The 24084-nt window shown below is 38.5% G+C and overlaps 2 protein-coding genes across 2 annotated transcripts in view; one reads left to right on the top strand and one right to left on the bottom strand.

Annotated features, from left to right (window-relative positions):
* Positions 1–1555, bottom strand: part of SMC1B (structural maintenance of chromosomes 1B) — a 39006-nt gene extending 37451 nt beyond the window's left edge. The window contains exon 1 of the mRNA XM_067294629.1: positions 1447–1555. Within this exon, the coding sequence (XP_067150730.1) occupies positions 1447–1555 (109 nt within the window). The remainder of the gene's footprint in view (positions 1–1446) is intronic.
* A 430-nt stretch (positions 1556–1985) lies between these two features.
* RIBC2 (RIB43A domain with coiled-coils 2) lies at positions 1986–20451 on the top strand. Its single transcript, XM_067294554.1, has 7 exons — positions 1986–2102; positions 5863–5944; positions 7471–7815; positions 8480–8598; positions 15546–15773; positions 17651–17817; positions 18805–20451. Exons 1-7 carry the CDS (start codon positions 1986–1988, stop codon positions 18884–18886), a joined length of 1140 nt encoding a protein of 379 aa, XP_067150655.1. The 3' UTR covers positions 18887–20451.
* The last annotated feature ends 3633 nt before the right edge of the window (positions 20452–24084 follow it).

Raw genomic sequence — 24084 nt, 5'->3', positions numbered from 1 at the left:
ACTTTTCCACCAGAATTCTTGTGTTCTGAAGAACACAAGTACTTTCCCAGATCCATACACCACAGAAATAAAGTTTTCTAATAATGCTGTTATATATAAGTTCTCTCTATTGAACCCTTTATTCTTTTTCCTCTTTTCATCTTTGGCATTTCTGATGACAGCTTAATTAATTTGTGTTCAGCCTTGCTACTTTTGCAATATTTTGTCTCATTCTCCAAAGTATCAGAAAGGGAAGACTACTAGGGCAGAAAAGATCCTAATTCAGAGATTACACAATAGTCACACAATTTTCTTTCTGACACATCTATATAATTTATTCAATTTAATTGGAGAAGTACCTGGAGAAATATCCATAATTCTGAGACTTCCCAATATGGAGCAGTGGGGATGAAAAAGGATGATACACAGTATGACAATAATGCTAACTGACAGTAGCTAGCTACTTCCATTCATGGATCTCATTAGATTAGAGAAGTGAAGAAACAACAGGATCTAAATCATTAACAGATTGTGTAACTAAGCCCAAACACTAAGGTCATCCTTGAAGCTCTTCCTTGGGACAGCCCCCAACTCCTATCCCAGTGTTCTCTGGCAACTAAAAGAAAAATCACATTTGCTGAACAAAACTTTCATCAGAAGTGAATCATTTTTTAATAAAAGTTCCAGCACCCAGAGCATGGCAATGCTGAGTCACATCTACAAGTAAAGGCTCTTGTGGCCTAAACTACAATATCCAAAGTAGTTATCATTCCAAGGCTGCTTCATCTTACCTCCACAGGCTTTTACTTTTAAGGCAAGGACTACAAATTCACTCAAGAAGCAGCTTTCCACTGCTACAGTTTACAGCCAAGTATATTAAAGTGAAACCATCTTTATGTAACCTTAACAAGCTGAGCTACAAATTGGGGTAGCCAAAAAGTGGTGGGCTGTTTTCAAACTGCTCATTCTACAAGGGCAGGAAAATAAAGGGAACAATTAGGAATAGAAATTTCTTCAGCCACACCACTTCAGCCTTCTGTGCTAGAAAATCAATACCTTCAGTTAAAGAAGCAATGACAGATCAGGAGCATCTAAAACTTTGCTTGTGCTGTCATCCCCTCAGGTGTCTATGAACTGATTTTAACCAGGCCCATAAGAGTCTTTAGCTTCCCTCAGTCAAGCTCTGCGACTCAACAGAAAAGCTGTCTCCATCCTCAGCCCATTCAGAACAGCCACGATAGCCCTCCCCTCCCCCCTTTCACGGGTCTGAACCTGGGTGGCTGCGTCAGAGCAGCTAGTGCTTCCTCCTTGTCAGATCAGCGGTTTTCACAGAAAAGACCTGGCAGACCCCAAAACTGAGACAGGGGGTGGCAGGGCACCAGAAACTTCAATCCCAGCAGCCACAGAAGAGAAGCAGCACCTGCAGCTGCTCACTGATCCCTCCCACCCACCTCCTCAGCCTGCTACCTGATCCGTTGGGCCCAATGATGCAGTTGAATCTCATGAAGGGGCCGATAACCTGCAGCCCCCGCCATGATTTGAAATCCTTCATCTCCAGCAGTTTCAGGTAACCCATCCCTGCGGCGGTGGGGGAGGGGAAGCCGAAACCGTTAGCCTTTGAACTTCCCGCCCTGCACGAGATTTAAACACTCAACGCATATTTTTTACTGATTTTCCTTGCGGAGCAGAAGAAGGAAAAAATCTCACGGAGCGCGTGTGGGTAATTGGGGCGAACACAGCCGTAGGCCGCACTACCACTGCCCGCCACCACAGCCTCTCCTTTCTGGAGGCGACGCAAGACCCCACCAACAGCCCGCCGTCAACAGCCGCCCGCCTCGTGCCTGGAGCCACGCGGCCTCACGCGATTGGCCAGTGGAAGCGCGCGCGCGGAGGAAGGGGGCGGGGGCTGCCGTTCCCATGGCGACCCGTGTGTTGTGGTGTGCTCGGGCTGCTGTTAGCGCTCGCGCTCTGCTCCGGCCGTTGCCCGCGCGGCCCCTCTCGGCGCCATGCGCAAGCTGGGGCTGCAGCGAGACCTGCAGGAGGCGGCCGCCCTGGAGCGGCGGCGGCAGCGGGAGCTGCAGCGGCAGAGCCGCATCTTCAACGTCCGCGGCCGGACCACTGGGGTGAGGGCGCCGTCAGAGCCCCCGTCTGGGCCGCGGTGGAGCGAGGAGGCGGCAGCGGCGGTGGTGCCGCTGCCGCCCTGCTCCGACGTGCCCCGAGGAGACCAGTCCAAAGCGGGGGCCGCCCTGAGCAGCGCCTGGGGGCCGGGGCGGCTGGGCCCGGCCCCTGGGGGAGGATGGGCCCCGCGGCCGGCAGGCGGCCCCTCGGCGCCGCTTCGGTGCCTGCTGGCAGGCGTATCGCCAGGCTGAGGGGGGGAGACGCGAAGAAACCCCCCGGCGCGCTTTTGAGAGGAGTGGTGCACTTTTAAAAGGTCGCTGGTGAAAGCGTGTCGATATTCTCTAGGCGTCATCAAGAGTTATTTTTTTTGGCGGTTATCACGCGTGTGCGGCTTTGTGTGTGTAAGGGGGATTTGGGCTGGCTTACTGCTGTAGGGCTCAAGGGCAAGATTTGATTTCTCCTTAAAAGGAGAAAAACATCAAGCTCTGTGTTTCGGCATATGTGTAGGAGTTAACTTCATGGAGCATATTTTACTTTGGGGTAAGCCAGAAGCCTGCAGAGTCAGCAAACACAATGAGGAATAAAACAATAAATGATTTTTACCACTCTGCTGTGCTGAAACATCTCTCAGCTGTTTGATTCTCACTAGAAGGTAGGATCACTGCTGTGAGAGACCTGTTCCTGGAAGGGGTCCTGCAACTGCTCTAATTTTGTATCAGGCAAAATCTGACATTCATTCAGGTCACTTTTATGAATATAGAACTAATGTGTCTGACTTTGCCTGGAGTGGATGTGAGAGTGTGAATGTCATTCAGTCTGCAAAGGTCTGTGGGGCCAGTAACTTCAGTTCGGTGGTTACTGTCTTCAGTCATCTATGCATTCGTAACCTGAATGTTGGGGAGCTAAGTTGCATTACAGCTATTTAAATTCTGAAAGCAAAAGTCTGTGTAAGGATTTAAAACAGTTCAATTAATTTTCCTATAAGGTGTCCTAAGACCCAAGTTAGGAATGGGGAGGGCTGTGACGTGAAGTAAGTTTAAATTTTGTTTGTAAAGTGTTTTGAGTGCTCTATGCTGATGTACACATCATGTATAAATGTGGTATTAATTAGCGTTAGTGTATGCATGAACAGTTACCAAGTAGGACCAAATTTAGAATTTGTGAAAATAAGTCCAATCTGTTGACTTCATTGGCCTGGTAGGATTGCAGCAGATGTCAGTTTGATCCATCTGGTAGTGGGTATTGCAACAAAACTCAATATGTCAGTGGAAGGATATCTTTATCTCATGTGCAACAGAGCCTTGGATTTATTACTGTGGCTTTTGCAACAGTCATCTTAGTTGCATAGCAAAGTAGCAGTTCCTGCTTAATGAACTGGACACATTATCTACCTCATACAGCATCCTGACACATGTGATAGCTAAGAGTACACTTAAACGGAAGGAGCTAATAACCTCTTTTAATGAGTATGGGATGGATATAGTAAGGCAGTTCAATTTTATCATCAGGAAACACACAGTTTCTCTATAAGATACCTTTCCTAGAGCCTTAAAAATTAAATGTAAAATATAGATTCTGTACTTTATCGAGCAATACTGATTTACACCATCAGCAAATCATTCCCAAATACTTTTGTCGAAGTAGCTTATCAGACAGGTTTTGATGGATCCATTCACATGAGACAAACGTCTAAAAAGAAGGAGAGTCCATTGGAGAAATTTTATAAATGTTTTGATTAAAAACATTAAATATACTGTATTCTTCAGCTGAGCAGTGACTGCTGACACAAGGGGCTATCTTGTGCTTTGAAATTAAGCCAAGTCCAAAGCATGGAGAGTCAACAAATCAATACAGAGATATAGTATATCTGTATTTCAGATGTGCTTTTAGAGTCTGCCTTCTCTTTTTTTTGTTGGGGGAGGGAGGTTGCTTTTGGTTTCATTTTTTTGTTTCCAGTTTAGCTGAGTGCTTGTCACTGACACAATTCAAAAATCATGTGTTAGAAAAGCACCACAGATTCTTCAGCAGAGACTGAGTAGTTTAAAAACACAGAGATAGTATACTGCCTGGAAAGCAGATTGGGAACCTAGAGGCTTTATTCTTTTCTTAACTGCTTACCTTGACTACCATATCTGTTTCCTCATCTGAGAAATGGAAAAATAATCTAAGACTTAGCTCTTTTCATTTACAGATTTAAGAATTTATTCTCACTAAATCAGTAATTTCCCAAAAGAGTTCAGCTGGGTAGTCCAAATGAAAATGAAAAATGACTCTCCATTTATATATGAATTATTATACATAAAGGCAAGTAGATTAGTAATTAGTCAGCTGCTTTAAGTGTTCATAGTAAGGAATTCATTATTTTAATGTCGTTAGCATCTCCCATTCTGTCTTAAAATCACCAATGTTTCAGCTATTCTTAGGGAAGGTATGGTCGAATGCTCAAGTTAAATCTGTAGCTTTGTGTGGCTAGAAATGGTCCTTTTATGGATGCATTCCCATCTACTGAAAGCTAGGATGGAGAGAATAGGAGAGAGCTGATAATGTAACTCTGAATTTGTACACACTAGTCAGTGTATTTACTTGCCTGTATTATTCCCAGAATATACTAATGGAGACTAAAAAAAATTTCTCTTAATACCATTTCCCATAATTCCATTGAGAGCTTAGTTTCTCAAATGAGACCTCTAAATGAGTTGATATTTAATGTCTACTATAGCATTGGTTTTGGACTTTATGCAGTACAAACGTGTACTGTAGGATTTTTCATGGTTTTACCCTTGCCTAGAGTTTACAGATTTACCTCTTGACCTGATTGGTATAGTCAGTAGTCCATTACAGCATTAACAGCATGATATGTTTAGGTCATTCTCTCTTGATCTGAACAGGGAATAACCATTTTTAGCCAAGGACTATCAAAATATTTTATCAAGTTGTTGAAGAATTATCATTTTTTTGGGTAATTTTTTTTTGAAGAGGTTAAGTGACTTGGCCAGTTAAAAATAAAATAAAATAAAATCCTGATTTCTGCACGTTTGTTTGCCTCCTTCTGTTAACAAACACAGGGCTCAAGTCTTCTGCATAAATGTAGGGGTATAATATCATTTGATATGCCTTAGGGTATTCTGCCTTTCTGAACTGCCACTCCAAGGATGTGAATATGCTGTACCATATCTGCCAGCTCGTTGCAGATATCTGCATGCATCTTAAATGGCACCCAACGCTGTGTTTTGGCAACTGAATCAAGCTCTCTCTGTCTTTCAGAGATAAGGCTGGAAAATTTCCTTCTATACTGCCTTATTTTTTCCATGTACATTTAGTGAACCAACTAATTTTTTTTTCAGTTGTGCACTATTATAACTTACTGTAATTTTGATGGTCTAAAACCTAAACTGCTTGATAAATGGAAGCAGAAAAACAAGAAACTAGGCAGAAATGCCAGATATAATGGGGAAAATGTATTCTGTGTAATGCAACTTAAAATATATATACTATAGCTCTATATATCATGTAAATGTATCTTGTTCTGATTTTGCACAAAAATATACCAGTCATAATTAAATTGAGGCAAACAAACAAAAATACTGCCTCTTTGGATTTTTATCCCTATATGTTATTTACATTAAACAGTGATGTGTATGCACTCTGTTGGTAGTGGCTTTATATCTATCTCACAAAACTATAAATCAATATAATTTGGCAATGCCTGTTTTTAATACTTCAAACATAGTATCTCTTACAAAGCTTCTTTTTTCATTTTAATAGGTTGATAGAGATGCTTTGGATATCCAGATCAAGGAAAGAAAAATTCAAGAAGCAACTGAAAAAGCACAAAATGAAAAACTTGGTATTTTCATAAACAATGTTATATTTCTATTTACAGCTATATAGAAACAGTTTTACCATCTGTTTCTTTCTTCCCCCCACCCCTTGATATCCTTCAAACTGCCATATTTATTTCCAAACGGAGCTTATCTCCTCGAATCTTGCCAAATATAATAGCACAATTGTAGGCTTTTCTCTAAATTGGGACATACAAGCTGAATCCTATTATATTTCGTCCTACTTATGTTAACATATTTGCATTGATGGCCAGTATCTGTTTTCATCTGACTGTGTCTGAGGTACGGGCTCACATCACTGAATTTATACTGCCATGATTAAAGTGGTAGACGTTTCCTAACAGAAAGGCCAGGTTTTCACGGTGTTGTCTTTTAATAAATGCTGATAAATAGCCTTGTTTTAGAGACCTGAAGATACGGATGTTTTTTAAAAAACTGAATTAATTAATACTGTTCTCTTCAGAATAGTAGCAAAATTGTTTAATTGCTTTCTTGCTGAATTAGGCTGTGTTCTGTCTGGCTGTTCCTCAGTGAGGTCTTCTCTATAGATTATTTTTGCTAGAACCATGAGTCATGTACAGCAGGGCTGTGAGTAGGAGCTGTTGCTGAGTCAGAGCACATACCCATACAAATATTTCAACCACGTCCCTGACCTTGAAACCCCATGAGGCCCCCTGTGGTTGGAACATTTCTGTGGAATCATTTGTAAAGGGCCCACAGACTAACCTCTCTGGGTTTCAAGATGACTCAAATGTAGCTGCCAACTTCCATGTCGAGCTCCTGCTGCTGGTTGTGATTTTCCTGGCAGATACCTTGGCAGAATACCTGCCAGAATCTGACTCTTAGGAAACTGCCAGAAGCAATGTGTAATCTGGCAGAGAAAACAAAATTTCTTGTAAATTATATTTAAATGGTTAGATTATATACTTTCTTTACTAAATCAATTACAACATTTTGATTAAATGGGGAAGAGCTAAGCTCTTTCAAAAACTGTTAGTGTTAACTAATTTTTATTTTTAGTGAGGGGAAGAAAATGATTGAAACTATGAAACAATTACCTATATCCCTTCCATTTGAGAGCCCTATATTTTTGTTTCTTAATAGACAACTTAATGCATTTCAGTCATGACTTCAGGTCAGGAGTAGATGTGAAGAACTACTATACAGTACGTAGTGTTCATGTGTTCCAGCAGGGTGTTTTTGTTTTTTTGTTGTTGTTGTTTTTAATGAAACCTCATAATTCTAGAAATTTGTATTCACTGTCTCTGTTTCACATGCTCACTTTCATTGTATTGTAACAAGATAATTGATTCCAAAAAAAAAAGAAAGAATTTTATAGTTGAATATAACTAACATTAAAGTGTTTATCAGATTCGTTCTTATAGATCAAATATTTTCCTAAAGTCTAAAAGTTTGAAGATTTATATTCTATTTACTTCTCTTAAATTTTGATTTTTTTTTTTCCATCTTACATGATACAGGTGCACTTCTGAGACCTGTAGTTTCACTCTGTCCATAATTTTTTCTCTAGCCAGTGAAATGAAGCAAAATGACAAGGTCATGTGTATGTTAGAAGAACGACAAAAAAAAGATATCAGAAATATAAATAAGGCTATCGGTGAATTTCGGAAGAATTTTCAGAAGCCAGAAACAAGACATGAATTTGACCTTTCCCATCCCCAAGCCCTAAAGAAGGATGCTCCTGCTCGACTATCAGACAGTGATCCTCGATGTGCTGTATCTGGCTTGCAGAAGTTTATGGGTGAAGATTTAAACTATGCTCAGAGGATGATATTTCAAAAGGAGCAATTAAGAGAATGGTCTCTTCAGCAACAGAGGGACTGGAAGAATGCATTAGCTGATAAAAAATTTTCAGGTAACAAAAGAAGACAAAAGGATTTTTTTTTTATCTGCTGTTTCGAAATTCTGGTGTATCTGACAAAACTATGGTATAGTCTAATACATCAGATTCTGGCATAGGAATATTTTAGTATATTCAGTATTGCAGCTTTTAGAAATGCTGCAACGGTTTTTACATTATAGCCTTTAATGTATTCAATATCTCAGTTAAGTTATCTGTATTTAATAACATGTGGTGACTGTATTATTACCTGCACTTCGTTTTTGTTATACAGCTCAAATGAAGAGTCAGGACATTTTGAATAAACATCTATATTTTGCGTGTTAGAGGGTTTACTTCAGTAGGCCAAGTTGTCCAATTTCTAGTATTCTAGAGCAGACAAAATAATTCTGATTTTTTTTTTAAGTTTCTATCATGAAAAAGTATTTTTCTACAATACTTAACATACATTTTTCTCTTTTGTCTAAGTGTTAAAACAAGATGGGTTACATAATAAACTGATTTCTTGAGTCATCTGAAATTCATTCATCTTCAGTGGTAGGATATGGGAATAGTTATGTAATTCAGTTTAGTATATTTGTAGCTTCTCAGTCAGTAACTTTTTTTTTTTATAGTGGCATGTACATACAGCATGTCACATCCATGAATAATAACTAAATTTCATTTTAATCTAATTTAGATGATCTCTATGACAAGAATAGGATTGAACTTGACCGAAAGGCCATGGAACTACAAAGAACAGATGAAGAAATGAGACGTGCTGTTTGTGCAGTTACTAAAGATTTTAATAGAGCCCAGGTAAATTCACATTGTTCATCTTATTTTCCTTCTGTGTTTTTTTTTCTTTTTAAAAAGAATAAAAAACAATGAGTAACTGTTCAATGAATAACGATATTGTGGGAAAGGTTTTTTAGCAGCTGAGTTCTAAGCTTGTTTCAGTAATCAAAAAATACGATTCATTCACTTCTTTATTTTCTACCAGGATCTAGTTATCCTCTGCCAGAATTCTCAGTCCTAGACCTTAGCTTGCTAACTAAAAGGCAGTCAGAACTCCCCAAGCTCTCAAAGACTTCTGGTCTGTAAATTCGGGTAGAGCAGAAGCCGCCCAAGCTTCTTTCTGGTTTTATATCTATCATCTGATGAACTTAGTACTCTGTGTCTGCTTGCTTATCTCTTTGCTTGTGTGGAAATACTACTATCAGTAACTTTGTCTTTATTGCTTATCTTAATGCCCCAACACCACCATTTTGGGCATTTTGACTGCTTCCTTGGTATTTGTTTTCATTGCTTATCGAACATGCTTCGGAACTTAAAGAATAGGCTCATGTCATGTTTTAGTATTTGCCTTAGTATTGTTATCTGACAGACTCCAGTACTTTGTCTTACTGCTATGGTACTTTTTATTTTATTTTATTTTATTTTCCCTCTCTGGTTCAGCTTACTCTTTCGTTATTTAGCATTGGTCTATATTTGCAGAATATTTTTCTTCAGTAACTAAGGTGAAAACTAAAATGGCTCTCACTAGGTTCTTCAAGTGGAATTATGCTGGTTGAGAGCCTCTAAGGAATTGTCAACATGCAAGCTTACACTTGTTAAAGAATATCTTCTTCAGCTGGAGTACAGGAGAAGTTACAAGGGCTGTGTGGACCCCTTTAGTTTGGTTAAACTATATGGCTTGAATTAGCTTTAAGTTTATTCAGTCACATCAAAATAAGCCAAACTTAAATTGCCTACATAAAATACGGTATCTTTTGGTTTAAATATATAGGTGCAAGCCTTTATGTAAATGTTGCTCAAGCCCTTAGAGGCACATCAGGTATGTAATTTTGCCTATGGCTAGCCCAAGCTAATTGAAAAGGGTTTTACTGCTTGAAGCCATGGCTACTGAACAGTGTTTTATGTGAATATCTACCAAAGTAACCAAAGTGGGTGGTGCACTTAGGAAAACAGTAGTATCCCAATTATTGTTATACCAGTTGATGCCAGGCAAAAGTTCCTAACTTTGTGGCAGTTTTTTTGTTTTGTTTAATGCTTGGGCATATACATTCTACTTCAGTTGTGTGCATATTAAATACACACAAAACCCTTTTTTTTCTTTGTTTTTCCTGACATAAGGACATAATAGTGGAGACTGTTGCCCCGATTTCCTTTTAGTTAACCCCTACTGTCCATTGCTATGCTCTAAAGGTTGGAGTTGCATCTCGCAGCTCTTCTTTTCGTTCATTCTCAGGTAGTTAGTTTACTGAGTTGTTAGACCATGATACCATTTTCAGTGTTGACTTTTATTGCTGAATGCTTGAGAAATTCTCCTCTTTTTCTCTGAAATGACGTGCTAGCATGGTTGTTGCTTTTCTTTATTACACATGGAAGCCAGAGTTCCAGGCTGCCAGGCCTCTGTGATGCTTTGTTTAAAAGAAGGCTATGTTACAGAGGGATTTTCTGTACATAGACCTCTTTCTCAAGGGACAAAAGTAGGGCATTCAGCCTGGAAATGAACTTCACAGAAGAAATCTCTGTATCTGACCTTGAGTATTTAGAACAGGAGACTCCAGCAGTTTCAGTGTTTTTAGTAGCCACTTTGAACACCTTAAGCTCTTGAGGGTGCAGTGTCACGTTGCATTTAATATCTACCTGTTGGCGATTGCCAAAAGATGAAGTTCTTTTTCTGTTCTCTAATTTCATTTGTTTCTGCTGTCTCTCTTGCATTGAATCTAATGATCACGAGCCTTTAGGATGCGTTTGATTATTTTTCATATCCAACGAAAAATTTACTCAGGTCTATGGAATGAACGACTGCTAGATCTGACTCAACGGAGAGAAGGCACAGTCCGAGGTGGCAGTAAAGGGAGGAAGAAAGCAAAATCATCCTTTCAAAGGCAAACCTCAGTTTACTCAGTTTGAGTAAATTTTGTATCAAGTATACTATGAGAATGCATCCTGAGAGAGAAAGAAAATCCCTAGAAGTTGGCTTTGGATCAGCCATTGTCTCCATGGCCATCATCTATGGTCCTTAAGTTTGCCAATATCTTTAGGGGATTTAAAAAAAAAAAAAAAAGTACTGAATATCCATAAGTAGTGAATCCTAGCAACTGACTGAAAATGTATCTCCGTTCAGCACAGCCTGCCTTCATTAGAGGATTTTATGTTGCCACCCCCTGTGACAGTGGTTTGACTCCCTCCAGTTGTAATAATACCATTGCCAGTAATTTTATTGCTGACAAGCTTATTCCTAATGGTTCTCCTTGCTCTTCTGGAATTAATGAGCATGACAATGAACTGATATGTTTGATGCTGTCTTTCCCAGTAGTGAAGGATTTTAAGTGTGTATGGGGGTTGGAAAATTAATGCTGTCTCCTCTCAGATATTCTCTCATCCAAGGATGTGTTAGCCAGGAAGAGAAGTATTGCTTTTGTCCTTGTTATAACAGAAGATTTTGACTACTAGCTTAAACTACCAGTTATTTCTACCGACATCATTCTTTCCTAAATGAGCAGTAATGTTTTCAATTTGGAAAGCCAGGTAACAGAAATGAAAGGTACCCTGAGTGCTGACTAGAGTTTTTACTTCTTTTTGATATACAGTTGTGATTCTGTAGCAGAATCTTACTGTTGCAGATACAGATTCCTTTCTAAGGATAGTAACACTTGGGAATCTCCAATTTAGCATTAAAGTGATAGATACACCAATTTTTGTTTCTGAAATCAGAAAAACAGAGTCGTCTTGCTTTATGTAGTACAGGACGTGAATCCTTTCCAAGACGTTTTGGAGACTATGCTGAGGAAATGAGAGGATGTGATTACTGAGGATTTCTAATTTAATCAGCTCATGTTTATAGACTTCCTACAATCTTGCAGACCTCACATAATCAGAACTTATTCCCAAACATACTACAGGAGCTTGATAGCTTTCCTGAGAATGTTATCGCAGGCATTTGCAGGGTAGGATGGTGTTACTCCCTTAACATTATGCCATCGTTAACACATCCAGATCATTAGCTACTTCAGAGAAATATTTTTTTCAGCCTTTGAGTAAATCATGAATTTGTCTTAACTGTGGAGTGCTTTTTCACCTAAATATAGAAGAAGAATGGTAACTGTCTATTGTTATTGTTCTTCAAAGTGTGTTGCGCAAATGTCTTTTTCATCACTTGCATCATATTCCTGATATTCAGCATCTAGAATCATCAGTATTTCAACATTTTTACCACATTTCAGGCATGAGGAAATTCAGTGCACAAACTGGTCTTTAACAGAGTTTGTTAACCAAAAGTTTTCAGCTTGAGTGTGTTGGAGTATCTGCATAATATAGCCCATGGAATTGTATTGATTGTGCAGATGAATAACATTTCTTTCAAAAGTTTCTATGAGCTTAGGCAGGTCAGTCTGGTCATTTGTGAGCCTTGTAGCTTAGTCACACTGCCTTCAGAAGCTGTGGTGCATTCCTTTAGCTCTGTATTGGCAGTAGTTAGTTCCTCGCACATTCAGAACTTGGCATTATTGTCAGCATGTGGAGTTCTGGCCTTGTAATATTGCTACCTGCTTTCTTCTTTTGCTTTATGACTTGTGAATCAATAGCAAAAGGAAACATTTAGTGCTAGGGAAGATCAAAATCAATGTAGATTAAAACAAATGCAGGAGAACGTATTTGTACTTCTGCTTTTTCCATGCTACACTGAATTTTTTTTTTTTAATTTTTTTTTTTAGGGATTTGGTTTGGAAAGTGCATCAGATCTAGTCTGTGTTTAATGTCTTTCTTTTTGTATAGTCACTAATCATTATTTAAGAGGGCTATGTACATGGCTATGCACAGAGCTGGGGGTTTCCTCAAGTAAGGTTCCTAAACAGCTCAGAAAACTTTAGGCTCATCTTCTTACTGAGAACAGTAGAACTACAAACTCTAAATATCTATTGTGGATCTGTTGCTAGATCACTGTAAAGTGACCTTTAAAATAAAAAGTACACATTTTAAGCTTCAATAATTCTTCCTCATAGTCTGGTAATTATTTATAAAATCTAAGGTTCATCCAAAATGACTTTCTGTAAAATATAATTTACTTTAGGGCATTTCCGGAACTAAAATACTTGCTCAATAAATAGCTAAGCTAAAAGTACACATCCAGATACTCTGGTTCATTGTCTGAAAAGATCACAAGATTGAAAATCTCTGGGGTTTTGGGTGTCCATGTTGTCTTCCCCTCCCTCCCCCCCCACCATTGTAATCTCTTAGTTCCTCTAATAAATTATTATCAACTTTTCTAGAGAAAAAGAAAGCTTCAGGGAAATGCATTTTGGGCAAAAAAAAAAGCTTTAAATTTCTGGTAAAAACTGACTCATTGCCTTTAGTGAGATTAGAAGGTTACCTTTTGTTTTCAAAGGATTATTCCATGTGATGATAGCAGGGCTGATAACTGCTAGATCTGAAGTTGATATTTTGCCACTTTTAATTTGCTTGATTTATTTTAATTTCTCTAAAAGCAGAGATTGCTTTTCTTATTCCACAGTAGAGTGTACAGTCTTATTAAACAGCTGATAAGTATTTGTAAAATGGAGAGTTTTTTCATCATCTAAGTTTAACTGTAGTTCAGGCTGTTTATCACTCAAACTCAAAAAATGAGTTCTTGATATATTTATTTTTATTAGTTTGTTTGCATTCCAACCACTCGTGTTATTTTGATAGAAACCACCATGGCTAAGCTGTTTTCAGCTGTGGAGTTTATTAATCTAGGATATGGTACTTAGTATTATTTGTTATTTCTTCTTCTTCTCTCAGACCTCTGATAGGTCATTGTCCCTGTTTGACCAAAGAAAATAAATGTCACTTTTTGATAGTTAGCAGTTCTCCCAAGCATCAAGCCTGTAATCATTCAAATTCAAAATCCATAAATACAAACCTAGAGATGAACCCAAGTGTGCAGTCTCCTCTGGTGATATGGATTTTCTGCTGGAAAGCAGCTCTGCCGAGAAGGACCTGCGAGTGCTGGTGGACACCAAGTTAAGCATGAGGCAGCAATGTGCCCTTGTGGCCAAGAAGGCCAATGGTCTCCTGGGGTGCATCAGGAAGAGTGTTGCCAGCAGGTCGAGGCAGGTGATCCTCCCCCTCTACTCAGCCCTGGTGAGGCCACATCTGGAGTCCTGTGTCCAGTTCTGGGCTCCCCAGTACAAGAGGGATGTGGCACTACTGGAGTGAGTCCAGCGAAGGGCCACAAAGATGATGAGGGGACTGGAGCATCTCTCTTATGAGGAAAGGCTGAGAGAGCTTGGCCTGTTTAGCCTGGAGAAGAGAAGGCTGAGAGGAGATCTTATCAACGTGTACAAGTATCTGAAGGGAGGGTGTCAAGAGGATGGGACCAGACTCTTTTCAGTGGTGCCCAGTGACAGGACGCGAGGCAACGGGCACAAACTGAAACACAGACACTTCCATCTGAACATGAGGAAATACTTTTTCACTGTGAGGGTGACAGAGCACTGGAACAGGTTTCCCAGAGAGGTTGTGGAGTCTCCTTCTCTGGAGATATTCAAAACCTGCCTGGATGCGATCCTGTGCAACGTGCTCTAGGTGACCCTGCTTGAGCAGGGGAGTTGGACTAGATGATCTCCAGAGGTCCCTTCCAACCTCAGCGATTCTGTGATTCTGTGATTGCTGTGCTTGCTGAGGTAGGATTTTTCATCTGGATAACATTTGCAAAGCAACAAGTTCCTGTACTTCTGTCTAGATAGTCTGTCATTCTCACAGTTGCTTATGTTTTCTAATTATTCTGCCTATTCATTTTCCACTTAACTCTGTATGCCACAGAAGATTCTTTCACCTTCTATGACTTTATGCATAACCCTTCGAATTTTATTTGTCCTCCTCCACCTTTTAAATGTGTGCAGGCCAACTAGTGTACTACTAATCAGCAAGAAAACTACAGAGCTATTCTACTTGGCTTGAGAATATTCACTTTGGAAGCTAATGATTTTAATTAGAGTATGAGACAGTCTTGGAGAAGCTGCAGAGGCAGAAATTCACTAGTCTGCTGCAATTGAAATACAATTGTAAAAAGACAGGTCTGGCAACCTCTCTGCACCATAGCAAGAAAGAGATTACCTGACCACCATTCAAATGGAACCCAGCATTGTGCATTGTTCTGTATGGTTTTGTTTACGCATTACAGGAGAACTGGGCAGGATTAGGAGTGGATGATGCTTAACATTGCCATTCTACTTGGATTAGTTTACTTAGTCCAATTCTTCTATGGAAGGTAATTCCTTTAAAGTAAAATCATATTTCCAGTCTGGAGTTTAGTAAGAAGAAAACTTCCTTTGAATAAGGAATTATGATCTTATTGTGAGCATTAGGAACAGTGATTTGCATAGGAAATGCATATTATGTGAATGTATCTGTAGTATTAGAAATAACAATTTTATTCAAGGTTGCATTATGCATGGGCAGAGGGAATGGATTTAATGTTGTATGTTCAGGTGAAATTAATTTTTATGTAACTCTGTTTTTTCTTACAAAATAAAGTTATTTCCCCAAATTACTGTCTCTCTATGGTATGACAACATCAAAGAAATAAATCCTGTTACATTTTTCAACCTTCTTAAACCACAAGACCATGACCATAGTAATCATATGTGATGCTGTTGACAGCTGTATGCAAGTTGGAAAGAAATGTATTATGATGTGCTAACTTTTCTTGCATTTTTTTAGTTATTATTTTCTCTTAGACACACTGTCAGTTCTCTCCTTTCACCAACTTTTAGGCTGCTGAACTAGCTGAGAGAAAAAAGCTAGAAAAGTGTCAAACAATGAAAGATGACATGGCTGAAATTTGCAGCCTCCTTCAAGGAGACTTACTCTCTGAAAACCCAGAACAAGCAGCGAGTTCCTTTGGTAGACATCGTGTGATGACAGATCGATGGAAGGGAATGAATCGCGATCAGCTGATGGCAATCCATTACTCTCAACAGCAACAAATTCTGGAGAAACTGGTATTTAAGCTTATGTGCATGTTTTGTACTCCTGGTTTTAATAGTATTATAGGCATGTTTGTAGAAGGACATATTTTTAAGATTGTCCTGCATATTCCATTTTAAAACTGTTTTCCATTGTTCTTAACTTCGCTCAGACTTTAATCATTTGGACTTAAAGCAGTGTGTCTACAAGAGACGGGAAATGTCAGGGAGCAGCAGGAGCCCTGAGGTTGGACTGGTAGGGGGGTTGCCCTGAAGCCCAGGACCAAGAGGACCAGGGCCCAGGGGAGTCTTGGGGCATGGCCTGTGGTCACTCAGCTCCAGGGAGCCAGGGAGCAGGGTCTTGCACAGCCCAAGGGCCAGGTTTCATAGTGCTTGGCTTGGCTTGAGATGCCATGAGCTACCTGTGAGAGAGGAACAGGAGTGGGCTGCCCCATAGGGTAAGGGGAGTCAGGAGCTGAGGGTGACAGCAAGGCAGGCTGGGGCAGTGCCCTCACAGATGAGGGGGCACACCTACAGTACAGTGTCCAGTGATGCTGACTAGGTTCAGCTAAGAGTCTGAATGGGCAGAGAAGTCCATAATGATGAGGCAGGTTTGAGGTCAAGTCGGGAAGTCAAGCCTGCAAGGGTCAGGGTCTGGATCAATGGGGTACATGGTCAAACATAGGCATGACTGCGACATAGCTTAGGTAGAGACCAAGGGCAAGAGGCTCAACTTAAAAACAGCCGCAGAACAAAGGAAAGCAATCTCCAGGTGAGGCTCTTGAATATGTATTTTTTAAGACCTGATAGCAGCACTATTAAAATGGGCCCAGAGCTCAGGCAGCCAAACCCCCTGGAGAGCAAGGAGTGCATTCTAGGCCTTGACATAAAATTTCAGTAATAACAGTTCAGATATCTCCAAGACTAAGAAGAGGTGGAAGGACTGTTCTTTCACAATGTTCGTATTTCTCAAAGAAGTTGTCGCCGTTCCTTTTCATTCCTTTTCCTCCTTGTACCACCAGTGTGTTTTGAAGAGCAAACATGATATTTAGTGGTGAGCTTCATGTCAGGCATATGCCTTTGCCTTTTTTGCAAAAATCCGTTTGGATAGGGCAAGTTGTTAATGCTGATGAGGGATTTCAGTTGCTTAGTATTTAGCAGTCTCTAAAAATACTACTCATACTGCATATTTCATGCTCTTGAACGTTCCTGAATGCAATGAAATTTCCTTTCTGCCATCCCGCACAACTATGAAATATGTTTTGGGATGGAAAAAATAAACATTGTCAGTAATTGCTGCTCTAAAGGTGGTTAGAGGCAGGCAGTAGAAGTGAAGAACTCTGCTCTTCGTGTGCTGTCATGAGTGTACAGGCTTAGGCATTGTGAAATAGGAAGCTGCTTATCTCATTCGCTCATCTGACATTGGTGGCTTAGTTGTTACACTGACTTGGCCATATTGTAAGCCACGCTGGTGAGGAACAAATGCTCCTGCTAACTTCTGAACTCCAGAAGTTTCAAATCTTGCTACCAAGTTCTAAAAAAATCCATCTTGCCCATCTGGGTTATTAGTGAGAACTGTTATGTCTGAGAGAGAGAGTAATCTTTTGATTAACTCTCTGACAGTACCTTACTTCTGCCAGGTAGCTGATCCTAAATTTCTTACTTTGTGCAAAGGTAGGAGTCTGTCTTGCTTCCAGGTAAAGGATAGCTTCCTAATCTGTAGCATCTCGCTTCTGCCTAATGCATGGGCTCCTGACTGGTTTGAAAATGTATACTTTTTCTCCCTATTTCAAATGCTACCCCTAGTGTTCAGTAAAGGTAAGCGGGTGGTGTGGATGAATTTACCAGTAAGACTTTTTGACTGTTTTGTCTTTGAACAAAGAGAAGATGAAGCATTTCTTTAATTACTATAGAGACTAAAAGAGGAAGAACACCAAAGAAATGCCGAATGGGACAGGCAACATATACAGGCTGCCAGAGCACAGTTGCTTTTAGAGCGACATCAGCAACGACAGAATCAAGAATGCCGCCGAGCTCTAGATAGCATAAATGCAGTGCTATCCCAGGAGCAGAAATCAAAGTAAGTACAGAAAGGGAACTTTCTTCTTTTTGAAACTCTTGGCCATTGACACAGTAGTTCAACTTTCAGAGAACTTACTTGTAATAACTTTGTTATTTTTTAATAAACTTATTACAAGTTTAAGCTTTTTTAAAAAGCAACAATTTGGCCTAAGTGTGTGTTTCAGTACTATTAAAAAGATCTGTCTTCATAGAGTAGGTTATGATTTTTCTTGACTTACAGATAGGGAATAGTAGCCAAACTACTTAAATATACTCTATTGAGAACAGACAATTAAGTTTATGTAGATAGAGAATAAACACTATTAAACGCACAGAAAACTATATTACCAGCTGTAAAACAGTACACGTTTGTGTGTTTTATCTTAGTTTTATGGAACAAAAAAGGATGGGTATCTACTGACCTCAGTATAACTTCTAGTATCTAATGGCTCAGGGTTAAGCTAATGGCAGAAGCAGAGCTTTTCCATAGTGTATGACAAAACTAGATGGTTCTTTAGCTCACCACTGGATGGGTCTTGGTGGATAGGTCTTGCGTCTGCCCTGATGAGAAAGGGGAAAGATAAAGTGTTAAAGGGTGGGGTGGGGTAGGGGAATCAAACCAAGTGATTCAGTGTTCCAGCCATCCAATCTTTGATTTTTTTTTTTCCCCCCCCCCCCTCACCCCCCATGCATCCCCCTACATTTTGCAAAAGAATTTCCAATACCTGATGCTTTCCTATTCTAAAAGCAAAAGTTCTGAATTGTGCTACTTCAGTTTTTCTTTGTGAGATTCGGGAAGGCTATTTTAGGAAGAGAAAAAGAATTACTATGCTATATTGAGACATGGCATACGTTTTGGAGATATCATTATATTTCATTCCAGTTCTAACAATTCTGAATGTTTACAAGTGTTTATGCATTACATCTTCTTTAGGTTTCTCAAGTAAACTTTATTATAATGAAAAAATTAAAATGCTTACTAACTGCATTTTTCATTTATTGCTAGGAACATGTATCTTAAAGAAGAAGCATATTCAAATTTTCCAACAGCCCAGTATTATGCACAATTTAATACAACCAGCCGATGACATTCTAGATACATCACTCTGAAATACATGCAAGTATGTAGAAAAATTAAAATTCTTAATTTAGCAACCCAGTGTGTGGGGGGGGGTTGGGTTTTTTTTTGTTTTTTTTTTTTTGTTTTTTTTTGTTCCCCATCCTGTTCAAACAGTGCACTGAAACTAGATAATGGTCTGTTAGAGCATGTTTATGCTAAGACAAAAATGTCGGAATCATTTTTAAACATGACAGCTTTTACCAAAAAGTACTGGTAGATAGTAGGTTGTTTGGCCATTGTGTCTCAGGCTTAAGTGCAGTATTTATATTATACATGCCTTTAGAAATCAATTTCTGGAAAGAAATTAAATTTTAAAATATAATGTTGCTTGATGCACCTTGGCCAGAGGGAATGCTACCTGGCATAGGTCATAGAAGCCACAAGGTTCTGTCACCTATGTGAGGGAAGAAAGATGACCTAGGCAGAAGGTTAAAAAATAAGCAGCCAGCAATAAAAGCAAGCAAAGAGGAGGAAATGGACAAGCTGGCCGGATGCATTCATTTTTTTTCCCCGAAAAGTAGGAACAAGAAGAGAAGATGTGGATAATTACTGAGGCAATGATAGCATTGAGGCATGATGCAAAAATGGAATGTGTGTTGCAGTAAGTGCATACGTGGGGGGAACGTATTCGTGTGTATACCATCATCCATTAGAAATAATGGAGAAAATTTGAGGACAGTATGCTTCTAGAGGAGAGTTTAGAGAGAATTTAAGACACGATGGAAGAAAGAAAAGAGCAGGTACATGCCAAACAAGATGACAGAGGAAGATCTCGGTGCATGCAGCGTAATTTGCAGAAGTGCTTTGCTTTCCATCATGGCTACAGAAGAGACTTACCAATGGAAGCATCAGTCAGTGGCATTTGTGAAATGGGGAAGTGAAACAGATGTGAAAGTAAAATATGGAGAAGCAAGGTAAGAAATTAACTCTGTAGCAGAGAAATGGATGATGGGGATATCCAGAAAATTAAATCCCAGAGGGAAAGAGAGAACATACAGAAGACTGGGAAAGGGATAGAAGACTTAATGATCTAAAACAGAAGAAAGTGAAAGAGATGACCAGACAGTCACATAAATACCTAAGACCTCTAAGAGATTGTGAACCCTTAGTTAAGAATGGATAGGCCATTCATGAGAGTAGATCCAGAAATAAGTACTTGTAGTTTGCTAGAATCTGGGGTGTAAAGTTGGAGTAAAAACATGATAATGATATTGGCATGGAATCCATTAATTGTCCTTGGTGTCAGGATAAGTGATAACTTCAAATTCTGCTGACATGGTTGAAGATGACTCCACAAAGCTAACTAGGAAAAACATTTAAAGAAACTGAGGCTGAGGTAAACTTTAGTGAATTATTATGATCTTTGTAAAAATAATGAATAATATATATGGTTCTCAAGATAGATATTATTAGGGCGGTTTAACTTAATTTTATGTTCTTGATCTGTATTTGATATGTCAGACTGACTTTTTTTCCCCCTTAAGTTAGTTACCTGACAGAAAAGTAAATAAAGAAAAAGTGTTGAAAACTTCATTGCCTTGTCTTCATTCATGCAACTCATGAGTAGGTGTTTGCGGACACTTGTGAAAGGTGTACAGTTTAAAATATGCTGGAGCTACTCAGGTGACATTTGAGCTTCCTCAAGGGAGGGCTATAAGATCAAATCCTTTTGTACTTAGTTATTCAATTTCATATCAACTTTTATATACATATGAAGACCCAAAGAGGAAACAGCTACACATGAATAAACTTTAGATAGAAATTCAAATATGAGGAATTTGACAGTTCCATAGCTGGGAAGGATTAGGCATTATGAAATTCCCCAGAAGATTTTGATGTCATCAGTCATATTTGCAAGAACAGTTTGCAAGAACTATACTGCATTCTACCTGTTGTTTCAGGTTACAAAAACTGAAAATGATTTTAGATGTTAAAAATAAAGCACAATCAAGTTGTATTAAACATGCTTAATGCAAAGTAAAAAAAGGTCTGATTTAATTACTGCTAATGTTTTATGCAAATTTATTTTATTTTGCACTGAAAAAAGCCATATTGTCAGTTGTCTGTCTCACCTGAGTAGAATAGCAAAGTGGTGGTGAGGTGGACTAATTGCACTAAACCTGTATGGCTGTATAACAAACAAAATGTTGACTGTTCTTTTCAGCTGTTACCTAAAGTTCCTTCGAGTGCTTTTGAAATATGTCATTCTCATAATCTTTACTGCTGAATATTGTAAGAAGTAGGTGAGATGTATTCAAAGAATGTTAACTGATTGGAGATGCTTTTTGAAGATTTTTTTTTCCCCCTCTGCACCCCTCTGCCTCCATGATGAGTACTGCATAAGAAGTTCCTCACACTCTTCAGTGTTGCCAGTTCCTACTACTGTTTTTACAACTAACCTAATTATTTAGGTGCTGGTACTACAAAGTTGTCCACATGTTTAGATGGTCTTCATGGAGTCTATCAAAGTCATTAGGGTAAGGTGTAGGTTCTAGGATCTGATTTAAGGGAGGAAAATGGCAATCAGTGCCTATCATGTTTATGTTTCAAATTTTGCTTGTATCAGTTTTCTGCACTACTGATACTTACTTTGGATTAATGATCTTGGAAAATGTATATATTAAAAAAGAAGTTAAAGTGATTGAATTGGAGTCCAGTATTCTATTTTTTTCTTGAGATTATTTGTGCTCATATTTTTATAAATTTAAAACAGTGTGTGTTGTATGTTATGAAAAGTTTTTTCACTTGTTCCTGGAAGGACCATGGACCATGGAAGAGTAAGTAGCTTCATATTAGAGGCATTTTCATATTAAATTTTCTACTTATTTGAATATCCATATTATGTTATAGCTGGATTTTCTCCTTTAAAGGGAAGCAAGCATGAGTTTGGTCTTTTTATAAAGACAGAAAAAAACAGAGGGTTCTAAAAGTATTAAATGCAGGCATGTTAATGAAAGCAGAAGTTATCTGACTCTCAAGGCTAATGAGTATTCTCTGCTTTGTTTACTTGTTTTCTCCTTTAATCTAATGTTGTTGTATGTTTCCTGAGTTACATCTGTGATATCCTTTCAATGATATCTACTTACTTTCAATTTTCAAAGGTTATAAATCTAACCTATAGCTCTGGTTCTGTGTGATTTGCCAAGACTTTTTTTTGGTGTTTATGGAATAATGTTGTGTACTGCTCACCATAGTTTTATCAAACAGACCTGTGATCACATTTTAGACTTAAATAAGCACAGCAGAAATCTCACTATATGTTAAATGTCAACAGTTATTTCCATGCTGCAAAGGCAGGTGTTAACTTCCATCTGCAGGTCACTATCTATACCTTTTAAAGTAATTTCACTCATATTATTGTATTTGCTTTTAGTTTTGTTGTAGACAAGATTCATGTAGCAAAAAAGAAGATTGGATCTATAAATGAACATAAATGGGCAGGTAAAGGAGTGAAGAATGAAAGTGCTGTTGATAGGATACACATGCACATTAGCACATTTCATGTCCATGATGCTGTGGAGCAAGATAATGGTGGTTGTACTTTCAGGAAAAGAAAAAACAAAATTGCTATGGCCCTTGTAGAAGCTATCGATGTATGTTAAGTGAATTTGCTCCCTGCTGTGGGGAAGTTCTTCATCCTAAATCTGGAGCAGAGATCTGACCCAAGGAAAGTATAAAAATTCTTCTGGCAATCAGTAATTTTGGGTCTGCTCTTAGCTCTTCAACGTCTACTGTCTAATGTGTTATGGTGATTTAAGTATTTCAGTTTTTTACCAGAATAGTTTGGTTGGAACAGCCCATAGTGTAGATACAATTACGGTATAATAACAGTGCCTTGTAGTTTATTTGTTTAAAAAGACAAGTTTATGCTGTCTCAGTATTAATGTCCCTTTATGGCTCTCCTGTCGTGAAACTTTTAATGATGCTGATTTGAAATCAGTATAGTTAAAGCAGTACAAGCACTGCACAAAGACCCATTTCTTTAATGATCTGTTTGCCTTTTAATAATATTTTTAGATTGGATTGGTGTAAATCAGTTCTATGTTTCATTGGAACATGAGCTGGCTAATGTATAAATGAAGTGTGTTTATCAGTGTATCTAGATATTTATGACATAGTTCAAAGTGCGTAATATCATGTATAATATATTATTATGATACTATGGTATATTATATAATTTCAAAGCCTTTGAAATGATAGTTGTTGGTGTGGTGCTTACATTTCTTCCATTTCCTTTCCCAGAAGAGAGACTAAGAAATGGGAGAGACTAATGATCCAACAGAGGCAATAGTCTCTCCTTGACAGCAGGAGTGCGTCTGTCATCTTCCAGAAAAGTGTTTCAGGAACTCTTTGAGCCGTAGGTGATGTCATTGCATTTAATAATTGTCATAGAAAAGTTGAACATCTTGAATCCATATAAATTTAGCATTCAGGATATCTTGTGGCAGACTCCAGAACTTGGCTATGCATTGTTTGAAGCAGAACATTTTTTGGCTTATTTTTGAATCTCTCATCTTCTAGCTTCATTTGCTGCATGTTAATTTTTTCATTATTTATTTATTTAGAAAGATGAATAGCCATTCCCTGTATTATTCAGTTTTTTAGACTTATGTCATATCACAGTTTCATCTTCCTTTTTTCTAGGCTGAAGAATCCTTGGTTTAGTTATTCCTCATCAAAAAGCTGTCCCATGGCTTTCTTGGCCCTTGTTACCCATTTCTGTACCTTTTCTAATTTTGCGATATCCTTTTTGAGATGAAGGGGTCAGAAGTATGTAGATTGTACATGTAGTATGTTTAAGTATGTAGATTGTGTCATAATGATATTTTCTGTTTTATCTCCTATTTTCCCTAGTAATTCCTAACATTTGTTTTGCTTCCTGGGCCATTGTTGAGCACTGAGATGGCTTTTTCATAGAACTCTATCTATACTGTAACTCACTTCATATTTTTCTGTATCAAACTTCACCTTCCCTTTTGTCTCCCCTTCACTCTGCATCATAAAGTCCTTGTGCAAGTCTTCTCTCCATCTTTGTTTCTATTACACAGGTAGGTAAATATCATCAGTGAAGTCTACAATCGCAGTATTTACCTCCCTTCTAAGTAATACTTTGGAAAGTAATATGTGATATGCTGAAAATATGGTAATATGTTGAAAAGCATTGGC

The sequence above is a fragment of the Apteryx mantelli genome, chromosome 1 (assembly GCF_036417845.1).
Source record: "Apteryx mantelli isolate bAptMan1 chromosome 1, bAptMan1.hap1, whole genome shotgun sequence".
Taxonomy (NCBI): Eukaryota; Metazoa; Chordata; class Aves; order Apterygiformes; family Apterygidae; genus Apteryx; species Apteryx mantelli.
Note: the sequence above shows the minus strand (reverse complement) of the source record. Positions and strands in the feature narration are given on the sequence as shown.